We start from the raw sequence: 17,254 nt of genomic DNA, 5'->3' as shown, positions 1-17,254 counted from the left end.
TATTGATGATGATGATGATGATGATGTGGATTAGTGTTTCCTGAAATTAGGATTATTTACTAATCACTTTATATGAAAGGAGAAAAAACAACATTAAATATCTATATATATATATATATACACATGTGTATGTGTGTGTGTCTGATTACTCTCCCCCTGTAAACACACATATACTCACCCATTCACACTATGACCACTAATAGGAGTCTTCCTCAACACATTCACAGCAGGAGATCCTCCCCCCCCCCCTCCCTCCTCCCCCCTCCCCTGGCATATGTGCCGGTTTCCATAGAGACACGCAGTTATAAATAACATGGGCGATGTCTCGTCCTGTTGCCGTTCCACCAACATGGGCTGAGCACATGCACTGCTGTCACACACACACACACACACACACACACACACACACACACAACACACACTGTTTCCAGTGTAAATACAGTAAATAAGTGTTGGATATAGATGGATTAAAAAACAACAACAAACAAACCAACCCCTCCGTCTTCACCCAGGGGGCGCCGTCGTGGCGTTTATTGGTCAACAAAGTCACAATAGGACAGTTTTTGATATTTTTGTTATGAAAAAAAAAAGGTTGTTCTATTCTAGCAATTCAGGGGTTGTTGGTTCAAATCCACGCTAAGTAAGTTATGCAAGCAGACAAATATACAATGTGACACTCATCACGTACACAACATTTAATCCATGTGTGTGTGTGTGTGTTTATTTAGTCTGAATAAAAACATTTTCCTCTGACTCTTTAGGAACACACTGCAGTATTGATACTGAAGAAATAGGTTGTTGGTTATTTAAAGGAACAACAAGAAGATAATAAAACATTAAAGTGCGTCTGCTGACACACAAACACTTTGACTCACATTCATGTTTTTTTAATTCTTTCCAAACTCATTGTTCACGTTATAAGATCATGAGATAAATCTGGGATTTTGACTTTAATACTTTGTTTTTTTTAGCTTCTTAAACCTTAAATATTTTCTGCTCCATAAAACAAACAAATCTTAAAAACTTATTCATTTTGGTTTATGGACAAAATATGATTGTGATACAATAGTTGTTATCTGCTACACACACTTATTAACTGTTTAAACTATTTTCAAATGATGCATTCTTACACTCCACAATTGTGTCGTCTTAATTCATGTATTTATTTTAAAAGACTCGTGGTGTCATTGACCAGACAAAATGAATGTCCTCACTCGTATGGGTAATACGTGTTTTTTGGTCCTCATAAAACTACACATACAAGAACACACACATACACGCACACAGAGGTTTGTATAGCTATTCTTCTTAGGACACTGCATTGGTAACCTAAACAAAGGTTAATCCCTAACCCACACATAACCAGTTAATGCCTAACCTTAAATCATAGTAAGTGGTGCCTTAGATATGAGGTTCTGCCTCATTAGAACCAGGTTTTGGTCTCCATGAGGACGACTGGTCCTCTCTCTCTCTCACACACACACACACACACACACACGCACACACACACACCACACACACACACACATTATTGTACTTGCTGCATACTGAGGACCAGCATTTCTGAGGACCAGCATTTCCACTTTATAAATCAACACAATTACAAATATCTACTTCATGAATGACATCTACAAAGAACTACTGGTTGCAGTACCATAAAATGTCTGCAGGTGGAGCCCCAGAGCAAAAAGGGCTGGAAAAAACTTTTTTCGATTTTTTTTTTTTTTTTTAATAATTTTTGGTCAAAACTTTTACAAAAACGTCATACAATACTATGTCGCCCAAACTGTAAAAAAAATTTGACCAAAAATGTTGGTCTAAAATTTGACAAAACCGTCATACTACACTATGTCGTTCAAAATTAGAATTTTTTGTTTGTTTGACAAATTGAGTATAGCATGTTATAGCAACCTAAGGAAGTGATGCCAACCACTTTGTTGGTTGGCAAGTACAAGAACACACACACACACACACACACACACACACACACACACACACAAACACACACACATTCTCTGACTTTGTAACACTCAGGCTATGCCACTAAGGGGCAGCACATGAGCTCACTCTGTGGAGTCTATCGTGTGTGTGCGTGTGTGCGTGTGTGTGTGTGTGTGTGTGTGTTTGTGTGTGTGTGTGTGTGTGTGTGTGTGTGTGTTTGTGTGTGTGTGTGTGTGTGTGTGTGTGTGTGTGTGTGTGTGTGTGTGTGTGTGTGTGTGTGTGTGTGTGTGTGTGTGTGTGTGTGTGTGTAATCCCTTGAACATTTTAACCTGCTGCTGTTTTCTGTTGCTGATAGTCAGTGTGACGCGGTGGCGTCTGCTATAAATAAAAGCCGTCCTCTGCACTTTGACTGTGACTCACCTCACTCCTGCACAGATGTGTCCTCACTTGCTTTAACGTGAGTGTCTCAGGTCAGAGGAGCAGAACTGTGCAGAGGAACAATAGCACAGGTGTGTGTGCAGCCTGGAAAACAGGCATGGGTGATGAAAAGAAGGGGGGGGATAAGGGCGGTGTGATTTATCGCAGGGTAACAAGCATGAGTCAACTCTGAAGATACTTTACTCTTCACGCCGTCTGCATTATGAACACGGTGTAAACTCTTACTTACACAACAAAACACATCATACATGTCTCAAATATAAGCTCAACAAAAACCAGTAGGATTTTATCTTTAAAGGTGAAGTAAGTAGTTTATAGTGCCATCTAGAGGAGAGGCTGAAATTTACAGCAAAGAACTGCTCCTCTGCTCACGCCCTCCCTTCCCTGAGCGCTACGGTGTCCTCAGCTGGTCAAATGTCGTCCTCGTCGTCTTTCTCCGTGTCAGCAGATGAGGTTCGTGAGGTGAGGGAGAGGGCGGAGCTACCGCGGCCGTAGCAGACGAAGAGGAGAGAGAGGAGGCGGGACTTCAGCTACAAGTAAAGAGACGCTTGATTTGTTCTCTTGCGTTTGTCCTTACAGGCTCCTGTAGAAACATGGCGTCTCTCTGCTAACAGTGGCTATGCAACCGCAGTCCGCGACCATGTTATTTTACATGACTTTTTGAAACACTACGAAAATGAAACAAAAACTATTATACAGCGACTAGACAATGCAGGAGCACATAATATGTATAAAAAAGTGGATTTTGGGTTATATAAACCCATAAATACTACACAGTGTCCCTTTAAAGTAAGATAAATAAGTATTTATCCAAATAATAAGATGCAGTATATGCACTTTATTGTGTGTACTAAATTATTGTATATTACAGGTGATAGTATCATCTTATATATGTCATTGTCACTTTGTCTTAATTGATTCATTAATTAGTTTTTGTATTTATTCTTATGGATTATGAGTGTGTGTTCTTATTCTGTCCTAATAGTTGTGTGTTTACTTGCCCAAGGATGTAAATAAGATATTAGGTAACTCTGGAAATATTAGGTAACTTCTCTCTCCTGTATTTCAGGTACAGAAATAGAGTTATTTTATCTGTCGAGGTTCATAATATATGGTTCAAAAGCATCTCCTATATAGACCCAAAGCTTTGCCGCATACTTTATCTTGGCGTTTTTGACATTCATACCGAGGTCTTTTAGGTTTCCTTTGGTTTCATTTCATTTGTAGCTACGTAACTGGCAACCCATGGCTGCTCAACCGCTGAGACTCTGACTGCAATGATTGGTAGACGGCAGTAGGTGGCGCCTCATGCCAAAACATCATTTCGAAACATAAACATACATTTTCGGTACGGAAAATATTTTTTTTAATGCAAGTATTTTGTCTGTATTGTTGTTGTTGGTGAGTTCAGTTTGTTATATGAACATTATTCCTGAGTCTCTGTGACATATTAGGAGGATTTAATGATTTATTACATAATGCACCTTTAACCACTCCCCTCATTTGCATACAATGATTGGAAATGGAAAATGAGCCTGGAAATAAATACATAACTGTGGCATTTGGAAATAAAAGTCCCCTTAAAAGAATAATTATATTTATTTATTTATGTTTTTATTTATTTATTTAATTAATTGTGACTGAGATGCCTCTCTCCATAATAACCTACAAGTAAATGTAAAAGTATATGTATAAATGAGCACCATCTCCATTTGAAAGCAAGTGACTTGAAAGACGGCAGTAATGAAGTGATCAGGTGGTTAGGTCCAGGTTTGTGGAGTGTATATATATATATATAGTCTCATATATAGAGAGAAAAGTGTGTGATGCTGCCCTGATGTTTCATAGATCACTCAATAGCGCCACTGACAACAGGACCCTGGGGACGAGGAGCTGTTAAAGGCCTCCCTGCAGTCCTGTTGAGGAAATCTCTTGTAACAGACTAATAAATGAGGCGAGCCACATGAAACATTCGCACATTTAATATTCACAACCTCCGCTCGTGCTCGTGTGTTGACCACTGCAGTGAAGCATGTGTGTGTGTGTGTGTGTTGCTTGCGGTGATGGCGGCAGGAGGGTGAGAGTGACTTGAGCGAACGCTGCCAGCTCCCCCAGAGACAACTGCAAAGTCAGTCAACTGCCAGAGCTCCAGATTACAGCAGATTACCAGGCAGGGTGCTCATCTCATTGTGTGTGTGTGTGTGTGTGTGTGTGTGTGTGTGTGTGTGTGTGTGTGTGTGTGTGTGTGTGTGTGTGTGTGTGTGTGTGTGTGTGTGTGTGTGGTGAGTGCGTGTGTGTGTGTTAGATGCTGTTTATTTGACTCAGTAGACAAAAACAAAGTCTTCTTTAGGTGAACTATTGAGATGCTTTAAAGGTCCCGTGTGTAACATTCATCAGGGTGTATTGGCATAAATTGAATATACTATCCACAAGCGTGTGTGTGCACGTGTGTGTGCGTGTGCATAAGTGTGTAATTACTTTAAAATAATAAAAATCTCTTGGTTTCCGTGGCCCTGGGGTCTTGCATATCAGTGGTGACACAAAATAAAGAGTAGATTAAATTCTCTATTCACCAGAGTTGTTTTCGTCAACGATGACGATGATGAAATCATTTCGTTAAAGGTCCCCTATTGTGCAAAATCAACTTTTTAATCTTTTAGTACTTATATTTGGGACTCATTGGGCCATACCAGTCCCCAAAATGTGAAAAAACAAGACTCAGTCATGTTTTAGTGGTTCCACTTTGTGTAAGTATAGGCGATAAAACATGCGATGTTTACACCTCCCGACCAAGTGACGACAGTGCGGACATTTCACCGTGAATGTTGGCACCCCGCCAGGCAAAGTACTTCACAGAGTACTTCACAGAGTACTTCACAGAGTACTTCACAGAGTACTTCACAGCTCCACCGTAGCTCCTCCTTGTCCCTGTGAAATACGAGAGTGCAGGCGAGGGAGGAAGAGTGGCTGCACAGCGGAGCACAGTGTTTTACACAAACTTCTAGCCTCAGAGGACTCGTGTGTCCAGTGGATATATTTTATTTATGAAAAAAATATGCCACTTTTTTTCATGACGATAGCGAGACGTTGACTAGATAAACATGGCTCTTTGATGACTAAAACATGGCGAGACTTGCGTGAGTTTTCGTTCACGAGACGAGAATGGACGAAAATGTCAGTGGGTGGTCTAACGTTTAAAATGCATGACATTTCTGCTTATTGTGCGTGTCAATTAAAACCTAAAAAGCTTCTGCTGCTGCATTCTATTCCTGATCCCGGTTTTGCCATGGCTGGACACATAATTATCGTAACCGGCGAAACTATGTTGTGATGATGCGCGCAAAAACTGCGGCCAGCACACGCCTGTCTATACCCACTTAGAGTCTGTCCAATATCAGTTTGAACACCAATAAAACAATTCCAACAAGATGTGAGGACACAGTGGAACAGCACCTAATAAATGCTGGAAAGTCTCTCTGCGCAAAAGTGAAACTTGGCTGCAAACATCACAGATTCTGAACTCCCTGCGACAGAACTCTGTTCTCTCTCTTTGAGCAGTTAACTAAAGAGATCAGCTCATCTGCTGCATCTGATATTCCCTTAATTACAGCGTTAAAGCATTTCTACACAAAGATTGAGCTCAAGGAGTGAAACCAATGAAAAGTGTGCTCTTGAGAATCTGTCAACGCGTTTTACTAAGATCTACTGATCCCCTGTAATTCATCGTGACTGTACTCGATCCTCGTCATAAAGATCATTATGTGTGTGTCATATATGGATGTGTGGATAAAACTGCGCATAGAGAAATTATCCATTGTGCGTTGGATACAGAGAGTCCGCCTACAGCGGCGCACAATGCAGGAGAGGGAGAAGAGCATCAGCAGGGGGCGGTGTGCAGCCTCTAAAAAAATCATATGTGTTGCAATGTGTTGCACTTATAGGTCTGCTACTATTTTCACAACTTATGTGTGACACTGCCCAACATCAATCTGCAATACTTATTGACCTAAATATATTTGTTAAGACTATATTCCTCTTTTTGACTAAAACTAGACAAAAACCACCACATATAGAAGTGACTAAAATTTGACTAAAATCAGACTTCTATGACTTATATGTGTGTGTATATGTATATATATGTGTATGTGTATATACAGTATATATATGTGTATGTGTGTATATATATATGTGTGTGTATGTATGTGTGTATATATATGTGTATGTATATATGTATATGAGTATATGTGTGCATATATGCATATATATGTGTATATGTATATGTATATATGTGTATGTGTGTATATATATATTTGTGTGTATATATGTGTGTATATATATATGAATATATGTGTGTGTGTATATATGTGTGTATATGTGTGTATATATGTATGTGTATGTATATATGTATATGAGTATATGTGTATATATATGTATGTATATGTATATATATATATATAACTGTGTATTTCTCTGTGAGATGAAGTATCTATCTATCTATCTATATATATATACATATATATATATATACATATATATGTATATATATATATATATAACCATTCTTTATTTTAATGCTGGAAAAATTGAGTGACTTATTTTTTTCCAGTAATGACCTCATTTTGACACACGAATAAGAAGACAAATAACAAAAATTTGGCAATGTTGGTCAAATTAATGAATGAACAAATAAAATAATTTTTATTTTCGAACGTGGAGGTCTCACGAAATTTGAAAAAAAAAAATTGCTATTGAATAAGAAAAGTGCAGTGTTTTTGTGCAAGGGGTGAAATTTAAGATGGTTAAATGTAATATATTCACATGGTGTAACTCTACTGTGGTTGCATACAGATTAAAGACAGGTGAGGGTATCTGTCTGCATGGTCATGGTCATGGTCAAGGACCTCAAAAGTAAAACCTCAGGTGAACTTGAGAGAAAAAGATGATGATGATCGGTGTCTGCAGCATAACATGTCAGCTGTTGTTTTTAAAGTGCTTTATAAATAAAGTTGGATTGGAACAATTCAGAGTTCTCACCTGGCAGTAGTTGACATTGGGATGCTTCATCTTGTTTTGAATCTACAATAATATAAATAATAGTAATACATGTGAGGAACAGAAACACAAACACAGGTCTTTGCTTCCTGATGATGGAAGGATTGAGCTGCATGTTCCCAGCATGTGGGGGATTAATGTGTTAATACTTGATGGTGAAGAATCAGCCTCTGCCTTCACATGATAATACTGCATCATAAAGAAGATTACAGTCAGTGACAGTGCCGGACTCTACCATGTGCATGACGACGAGGGGGGAATGGGATAAAACAGAGAAATGTGTGTGAGCTCGGTGAGGGAAAACGTTGCTGCCGTTGAATCCTAAGTGAGTCGTGGACAAAAAAGGAAGTGTTTGTTTCCCGGGAGCTGTGTTGGGTTAGCTGAAGGGAGGGAGAGCAGGTGGAAGAGGAGGGAGGAGGAGGAGGGAGGAGGAGGAGGAGGAGGAGGAGGAGGAGGGGGAGTCTGAGTCTGCTGCTGCTGCAGATGATGCTCGGGTATGTGCTGAGGATTGTTTTGTAGACAGGACTGCGGTGAACACACGGTGCTGTGGAGCGACACAGTGAGGAGAACAGACCCTGACCATGGCTTTGGTTTGTCTTGGTTTTGGATGTGTCCCTGTGCGATCCAGAGGTAAAATAATAATATCATTATCTACTATAACTATGTGATGGTGTGCTTTTAATTCAATGATCATTATTTATATTATTATTTCCTGTCATTGTGATGTAATTGGGATTTTTCTGATGCAATGTGACCTGCAATTTATCCTTATAAGTCCAGCTTTAGTTCAATATTTACTGACTTAAATTATTAAATATACCATCAAAATAGTGACTGCTATACTCTAATGTGGAAGTCTCACACTTGAGATTTTATGTGGCCCAAGTCAAGTCATCATTAGTTATTTCTGTTAGTTCATTCATTAGTTACAAACACTCTAACACTTCAAATGATTTAAGTTATCATAATTATATGATACATATCATTTTAAGATCAGTCTTTTGAGTTTGAGACCTCTGCTCTCTGTAAGGATGAGAATGATGAGTTGTTATGAGTTACTGCAGAATCATCGAAAATAGAAAGATTAAAGGTGAAATATGTCAAATATGTACATGCCTTTGCAGCAAGAAGACCCAGGGTTCAATTCCCCCGGTGGGAACAAGGGTCTTTCTGTGTGGAGTTTGTGTTGTTCTCCCTGTGTGTGTGTGTGTGGGGGTTTTCTCCGGGTTCTCCGGGTTCCTCCTACAGTCCAAAAACATGCAGATTTGGAGATTAGGTGAATTTGTCACTCTAAATTGACTGTAAGTGTGAGAGTGAATGGCTGTTTGTCTCTCAATGGACGAGCAAACTGTCCAGGGTGTACCCGCCTATCGCCCTATGCCCTGCGACCCCCTGGTGGAGGATAAAGTGATAGATGATAGATGGATGGATGGTTTGCGCTCTTGCCTTTGCAGCAAGAAGACCTGGGTTCAAGCCCCTGGTGGGAACAAGTTTGCATGTTCTGCCCGTGTGTGTGTGTGTGGGTTTTCACCGGGTTTTTCTGGCTTCCTCCCACAGTCCAAAAACATTCAATATAGGGATCCGTCCTGCCCTGTTTTAAACTGTCCAATGAGAGCAGGTGTTTGCAGTTTCAGACAGTCCTGTAGGTTCTAAGAAGGAGCTGCATATTTAAATGACTTTTTTCCCCAATCTGGTACGAACCTTTGGAACAGACAGGATTAGTCCTGTGATCAAAGACAGTAACTGCTGTGATTAAAGTACAGGCCTGATGAAATGAAGATAAACACACTTTCAGTCCACTGTTGAAGAGATGATGGTGAAGCTGCTTGAGCCACTGTCAGTTTTTCCCTCGTTTATATTCTGTGTGTTTCTTACATAACACAAAGCTGTGTATATACTGTGACAAGATTCTGCAGCGACTGCCACCGTATGAGTTGTGCTGCCTGACCCAGATACCATACCATAATAATACATTACCCACTAATGACTAACATGCACCCACAGATATTAAAAAAATATAAAAAATCATGCAGGAGGAGAGAAAAAAAGAGTTTTCCCGCTGTGACATCAAAGTTCTCATCTCTATGATTCTTTTGATTCTCGCAGCCTTTTTTTTCGTGCTTTACAAAAGAGCAGGAGCTGTTGTTTGGTGTTGATGCCTCATATCATACTGTCATTCTAACTCTTCATGGTGTTCACAGTGGATCTTGTTATGTATATACCCATATGTAGTTATAAGAAGTTATGGCTGCATACTATTTTTATTTTTGTGTGCAACATCAATCACAACAAACTTTCTTTTTTTACACCAAATAACAAATATTGAGCTCAGAGTTGTATGTCTACAGACCACAAAGTGGTCTTGAGATTGTTTTGGTCTAGGATGAGGTGGTCTTGACTACATGTCACAGGCAGAAACGTCCGACACAAAAATAAAGCTATCAACATCAACAATGCCAAACTGTAGATGAGTTAAAAAGACTAAAAGCTCACATATAGTGGTCCTGTTGCACATATATGTTAGTTATGGAGGTCTACTTACGGCAATAGAAACACCTTTGGTCCAATATTCTGTTGTTGTTTTTCTTACTTGATAAATGGAAATGTCCACTGACAGTGCAGATAACTGATGTTGTTGCACATCTGTCACGTTTGTGATCTGATAATCATAAGAAAGATTCTTCTCCCTTATTAAAAACGCCATCTTTCAGCTTTAAGAGAAAAAAAAAGCTAAAATGGTTAAAAATAAATCAACGAGCTGGAAAAAGGAATAAAAAAATAACATTGTAGTAAAACGTTCCTCTTACGTAGATGTAACTTCTCAGGGTTTTTCTTCACTTGTATCTTGTTTATTACCCTCTCCTTTAAAAGAAACAACAATAAGAAAACATGTTTTTCCAAAAGAGAGCCTTGTGTGTGTATGCAGAATAATCCTCTGTGCTTCTTTAACCTTGTAGTTTTTGTTGTTGTTGCTGTTTTTTTGTTGTTTTTTAAAAGGCAGCTGAACACTGTTGATGTGAGCTCGCTGATTTAATTGCGGGCAAAAATACGAGCCTTGGTTTTGCAGTGAAAGGTTGCCTGGCTACTGATGTACAGTGTTGCTTTCAAGGACACAATTGCATTTTGCATTTTAAGTTAAAAGGAGGAGAAATGGGATCCAGCTGCCGTCACAAAGGCTGAGGAGACGCTTTTAATCATCATCATCATCGTCATCATCATCATCACAGGAAGAACTCCCTTTGATTCTTATCTTTCAACATTAAAGTTAGTGATTCTCTGTTATTCATCATTCATGGTTGGATTTCTGTGTTTTCTCGTAATTGTGCCAATTATATCATAATGATAAACAAACATGGAGGAGGAGCAGTGGTCTGCTGGTGTGCAGGGGTGAAGTGGTTTTAACTGCCACCTGCTGGCAGGTCATGGCACGTGTCTCGTATTTATTTATTTAGCAATTCAATTATTTATTTGTTTATTTATTGGTTTAGACGTTGAACACATTTGTAGTTGTACAAATGTTCCTGTAAATGTGTCAGAATTAGCCCAAGCCCGACAAATTGAAATTACAGAGCTACACACACACACAAACACACACAAATATGCAGGGCAACAATAACTTAAATGAGTATATTTATGAGTACAGCCCATATTACACAAACAGGTACTAAAACACAGGATTTTTGATATTTTTAAAAATGTTTTTGTGTACTGTGCACATTGTGCACGGTTGTCCATGTAAACCCTGACCTGGCTCTAATTAAACAGGGATTAGGAGTTGTTCTACAAATGTGACCAGAACTTGTATTTCCCCTCTGTTAACTACCGTTCGTTCGACCAGAACTCTAATCTTTTCATAAATAACAACCATAAAAGGTGATGAGAACGACGTTGCCTTAATTGTGGTGTAGTTTGGGAATGAATGTTGTGTTTAAGGGATGCTGCCACATGCTCTGCTCGCTGTGGGTTTGAATCCAGAATATTCAGGAACAGAAATAGTGTTGACGGTAACATTTTGTAAAATGCTGTCAAAAGTGGGTTCAAACCAAGGTCAACTCAGGCTCACGACTTATTTCTAGCCCTAGGTTTGTTCATTGGTCTCATACAGGGTTTTTTGTTAAGGGTGGATAATAATACACACTCTGGACACTATTGGGTATAGTGTGTACACAATAGTGTGTCCAGTGTGGTCAGCTGCTGTTGATTAGATATTTGCATTCAATTTGTAAATGTATGTTCTTATCTGTCTTTCACATAATCAGTGAAAACAAACATTTAATGTATGAGAGCAAAACAGTGCTGTACTAATGGACCTAAGAAAACACACAAAACACACTCATCAACCAAGCTTGTCAATCAATGTCTAGACCACATGTGTCAAACTCAAGGCTCGGGGGCCAGATGTGGCCGCCATGTCATTTTATGTGGCCCGCGAAATCTGTGTTAAAATAGGTCTGTGCTACTTTAAGTCGTGCGTTGACCATGAGCTACATTTCCCACAATGCATGGCAAACGCGATATCCGCAAAGTGACGGCACCGCCGCTAGATGGCAGTGTATCATCGTATGTGCTTCGCGCGACGAGTAAAAATTGAATAAGTAATAAATACAGAAAGTTATTTAGCAACATGTTACAGAGTAGTTACCTTTATTTGACATTATATTTGGTAACATTTAGTTACATTTATTCTGTATGACGGTCTCATCTGACCCTTTGAGGGTCACCATGATGCTGATGTGACCCTCAGTGAAAATGAGTTTGACACCACTGGTGTAAACCCGTCCTTGTCATAAAATGGGCTAATACGGCTACGACTTTGTGTGCGGTTATGTGATCTCTATGGTAACAGCAGATATATCGACAAAACAGAGCAATCAAAGGGATTCCTTTCATTTAATACGTGGTATTTCCTCTGTCTTTGCAGCCGTGTCAAACCTGGATATAGAAAGCAAGCTGTCGCTCCACTATCAGGCTTCATGGCACCACCAACACAACGTGTTTCATCCCTGCACTCGGCCGCCGTGTTTGGAGGAGCTGCACAGAAACGCTCAGCTCAGTCTCAGAGCCCTGAATCGAGGTGAGAGCGAGAGAGAGAGAGAGAGAGAGAGAGAGAGAGAGAGAGAGAGAGTCCGACCATACTGTGTTTAAAAATAGATAAATAAAGTATATATATGTAATAAAGCATGACGTGTTTTTCTGTGTTTGTTTTACAGACGAACAACAGCACCAGCGCTCCACAAGTCGAGAGAGAAACAGGGTGACCATCTCCATCTCAGTGGCGCCCCCTATGCCAACCTTCCCCTCACCTCACTCCATTCGCCGGCAACAGAGGAGTCGTCTGGCTCGAGCGGTGAGGAAGTGACGTGTGTCTGGACTCTGTTCTCTCTTTGAGAGCAGTTTGTTTAAGTGTTTCTCACACTTGAAGTCTGAGCTCACTGAGCTTCTGCATGTGTCAGAGTCAGAGGAACTTTATTTATATTTATGTCATAAAAAATATAAACATATTTAAGAATAACCGTCAGATCTAAGCGTAGCTGACAGGGATGCATGATATTAGATTTTTAAATTTTCGGGATACTGTGTGTGTATATATTATATATACACACACAGTATCCCGAAAATCCAATATAGTGTAAATATATACATATATGCATATATGTATATATATACGTATATATGTATCTATCTATATACACAGTATATACTTTACACTATACACTATACTATATTCATTTGTGTTTTTATTGGGACCATTGTTTCACTTATTGTCTGCCTATAACTGTATTTATTCATATATTTTATCTATTGTTACATCTAAATCTGCTATTTTATCATTTTTTGCACATACTTTTAAATCTAACTTTAGATCTATTCTTATATTCTAGCTCATTTTACTTGACTGGACTATCTCCTTATTTATGTTTTTACCCTGTGAAGCACTTTTTGCTATATTACTTAATATGAAAAATGCTATATACATATACTTACTAGATAATAAAAGCCATAATGTAGGTTTATTCAGATTCATATGTGGTAGGGGCACATGATTTGAACCATGAGTATAAAGGAAATTATACTTCACATTATTTATGGTCAATGGTTTTAAATACATGAATTTGGGACAGTGAGAAAAACCTCAATCACCTTTTAAATAACAACTTTTAGAGTTTTTTGTTTTTTTCAAATATGTTTTTTTAACGATAAACTGACACAATGTCTCATTCTCATGTTGCCATGCAGCAAGAGAGAGCAGAGAGAGAGAGAGAGTTAGACTATCAACCCAGGAAGGTAAAAGAGAAATCTGTGTGTGTGTGTGTGTGTGTGTGTGTGTGTGTGTGTGTGTGTGTGTGTGTGTGTGTGTGTGTGTGTGTGTGTGTGTGTGTGTGTGTGTGTGTGTGTGTGTTGACGTCTAAAATAAACTGTGTGTGTGTCTGAATGTGTGTTCATCTGTTCAACGTCCATCTGTGTGTGTGTACACCGCTGTGGGGTTTTGTGGTTCCTTTTTTTAATTTAATTTATTGTGTTGTGGTTATATTGGTCATTTTTTGTGTATTTTCCCATAAGAAATGATGTCTTTTTTTTCTTTTTTTCTTTGAACTAATTTAACCTTGACTTCTGTGTTTCCGAATGGTCTGAAGGAGAGGACGGTGAGAGAAACAGAGATCCAGACCATGCAGAGAAAAGTATGAGAATCCATTGACCTCATTTCATTCAAAATAAAATGTGATTGTAAATGTTTTTAAACGCTCTGAACAATGATGTGTTTTCCCGCCGTCACAGGAGAGGCCGGGGAGAGAAGCAGATATGCAGACGATCCAAAGAAAGGTAAGAAACATTCTTACATAGTCAAAAACGACAACACTATACAGATTGTTTAAGAGGCCATTTTGTAACCTTGATTCATCCTTTTTTTTTTGGACATTTATTTTCTTGTCCTGTGTTCTTTTGTTGTATTTTATGTTCATAGTTTGAGTGCTTTTACTCACTTCACCCCATTGAAAGTTGCATCTTCATCCCATGGAATAGAAAGGTATTGGGAATTTGTGTTGTGTTTCCTTTGTTTTTGTAACGTTAGAGAGATGATGGGAAAATATTGTGCCACTTCTGTGAGGACAGTGTCAGCATGTGATGTGATGTTGCTTTTTCCGCTTTCCCTCGTCCAGGCTACCTCAACAGGGGAAGACGACGGCGGTGAGGTCACTGGAGGTCACCGAGCAAAGGCCTCTGCCCTCAACGCTTCCTCCACCCAGGAGAAACACACAAACTCGTCCAAGGAAAACCTCGCTCTGTCAGATCCGAAGATAACTGCAGATTCTCACTCCATCTCCTCCTGCATCATCCCCATCAATGTCACAGGTGAGACCATTAGCAAACACTACCGTTCAAGGCTTTCAAGGCTTTGGGAGAATATGAGAAATGTCCTTATCTTTGAAGGAAAAACACTTATTTTCAATGAATATAACGTTAAATGAATCATAAATACACTCTATACATTGTTAATGTGGTAAACGACTATTCTAGCTGCAAACATCTGGTTTTTAATGGAATATGTACATAGGTGTATAGAGGCACATTTCCACTGTTCTAATGGTACATTGTGTTTGCTAATCATGTTAGAAGACTATTGATGATTAGAAAACCCTTGAAAACCCTTGTGCAATGATGTTAGCACAGCTGAAAACAGTTTGGCTGGTTCTTTGAGGAAAGGACAAAATTATTATTTAGAATAAAAATCATTATTTCTAATCTTGTCAATGTCTTGACTATATTTGCTATTCATTTTGAAACTCTTTTGATGAATAAAAGTGTGACTTTTAATGGAAAACACAAAAAAATTGTATAGGTGACCCCAAACTCTATTGTCACCTCAAAACAACACAACATCAATGTTGTCTTCTTCTTCTCATGAGTCCCAGAGGGCATGGATGCAGGCCAAGCTGCGTTCACAGCATCCTCTGCTGGATAACTTGTAGAATTACACTGAGTGGTTGTATTAAAAAAAAAGGGCATTCATGTAACTGGGGTCAAGTTTATTAATATTTTTGATAATGCACCAGGTTAGAGAGAACCACATTTTAATGTTGCTTCAAGATCCTTGTTGCGAGGACAGATATGAGAAAGCTCTCAGTGTCAGATCAGCAGATTAGACTGTTATTCTGTGTTTTTTTCTTGTTTTGCCTCGAAGTTGCTCAGTGTCCTTGTTTATTATCAGTGTAACTGAAAACAAGATTGCTCAGACAGCACAGACACACACACTTAACTTGACCAAGGCTTAAACACTTTGTCACTCTCAAGTTTTACAAACCAGCACCTGAGATGTTTACATTTTGATTCACATTCATCCTGTTGCTATTAAGATGTTGCTGAACTTGTTAAATTTAGATTTAAATTTAGAATCCTTAATCTGGATCAGATCTGGATGCAACCTCGTCTGATCCTGCATACACATTCCAAATAGTGTTCCAGTGGGTGACCGACACAATTTAGCCCATTGTAAAAGATATGGATTTGTTGGATATTTGGTATTTAAATTAGATTTTTTCTGTGTGATGCCATCAGTGTGTAGTTTCTTCTAAAAGAAGAAGCTGTGCAGACATACTGTATGAGCAGTGGTGTCGTGTGATCTACTGTAGTGGGTGTAGTGTCAGCACGGGTTGCCAAACCAGCAACACAATAACCTACAAAAAGATTATGCACATGATGAATTTTATTATATTTAGTGTTTTTAATGAAAATGACAGTCATCTCTACTCTTTATTTGCAAAAATAAATTACGAGTATAATTTCTGTCAAAAAAAACCCACACAGAATTGATACGTATGAATACCAATTTTTCAAGTGGTTATATCGAAATCCTGGCCCTTTTGTAGTAGGTAGACTCCTGCGTAACACGTAGACTACACCACTGTGTATGGGCATGTATGGGTTCTTCTGTGTAGATGAACTGTACACTGCCTTTGTCTTATGCTCTCTGTGTTGTTATTGCAGGAGTTGGGTTCGACAGGGAAGCAAGCGCTCGTTGCTCACTCGTTCACTCCCAATCAGTTCTTCAGAGGAGGAGGAAGCTGAGGCGGAGGAAGACCATCACAGGAATCCCCAAAAGAGTACATCACGACTTGGGTATGGGCAAATCCGCTGACTGATAGAAAGTGTATTTTTTTTTTACTGTATGGGTTTTAATTCTGCATCATTTCCTTCATATTATTTATCTTCATCCTCTAAAGAGAAGGTTTGCACATGATATCTCAGACACACAACATGCTTTGTCTCTTTGCATTTAGACTCAGATGAATCACCCGTAGCAAGAGAGCGCACAGTGATCGTCCATGCCAACCCGCACCAACTCTCTCTCTGTCAGGAAGATCTTTCAATCAGTGGTCGCCTCCATCACACTCGTGACTCTGGCTGCCAGACAGACGATTTCCTTATAGCATGTACGTTTCTGACAACGAACAAGTACATTTTGTTCTTTGCTTGTAGTTTATTTTTAGGAAAGATTAAAAAAAAAAAAAAAAAACAGGATTTTTTTTTTTTGCTCAATCCCCTTCTATAAATTAAATGGCAAAATTGTTTGACCCCATTCAGACCTGGTATTTACAGAAGTCTTGAGTGATCATGTGCAGATATGAACACTCCCAATCCGACATGAATGCGTCCTCAGATCTGATCACAAAGCCACATTTGGGTGTTTGTTTTTTGTTCTCTTTTTTTGCGTGAATGCATTCGATCGCCAGGACAGAGGAGAGATTGCTTCATTGACTGACATCATCTGAATCACTACAGATTCACAGTATTTTACACCGATTTACTTGAAGCCACCACCACA

At 39.0% G+C, this 17,254-nt stretch overlaps 1 protein-coding gene across 1 annotated transcript in view; it reads left to right on the top strand.

Annotated features, from left to right (window-relative positions):
- The window catches only part of nhsb (Nance-Horan syndrome b (congenital cataracts and dental anomalies)), a gene marked incomplete at both ends in the record, with an annotated part of 68,500 nt that overhangs the window by 43,407 nt on the left and 7,839 nt on the right, over nt 1-17,254 (top strand). Inside the window, 9 exons of the mRNA XM_083900707.1 lie at nt 12,353-12,505; nt 12,642-12,778; nt 13,669-13,716; nt 14,067-14,111; nt 14,209-14,253; nt 14,396-14,458; nt 14,592-14,784; nt 16,417-16,548; nt 16,710-16,862. Of these exons, the coding sequence (XP_083756833.1) occupies nt 12,353-12,505; nt 12,642-12,778; nt 13,669-13,716; nt 14,067-14,111; nt 14,209-14,253; nt 14,396-14,458; nt 14,592-14,784; nt 16,417-16,548; nt 16,710-16,862 (969 nt within the window). The remainder of the gene's footprint in view (nt 1-12,352; nt 12,506-12,641; nt 12,779-13,668; nt 13,717-14,066; nt 14,112-14,208; nt 14,254-14,395; nt 14,459-14,591; nt 14,785-16,416; nt 16,549-16,709; nt 16,863-17,254) is intronic.

The sequence above is a fragment of the Microchirus variegatus genome, assembly GCF_963457635.1.
Source record: "Microchirus variegatus genome assembly, chromosome: 14".
Lineage (NCBI taxonomy): Eukaryota > Metazoa > Chordata > Actinopteri > Pleuronectiformes > Soleidae > Microchirus > Microchirus variegatus.
Note: the sequence above shows the minus strand (reverse complement) of the source record. Positions and strands in the feature narration are given on the sequence as shown.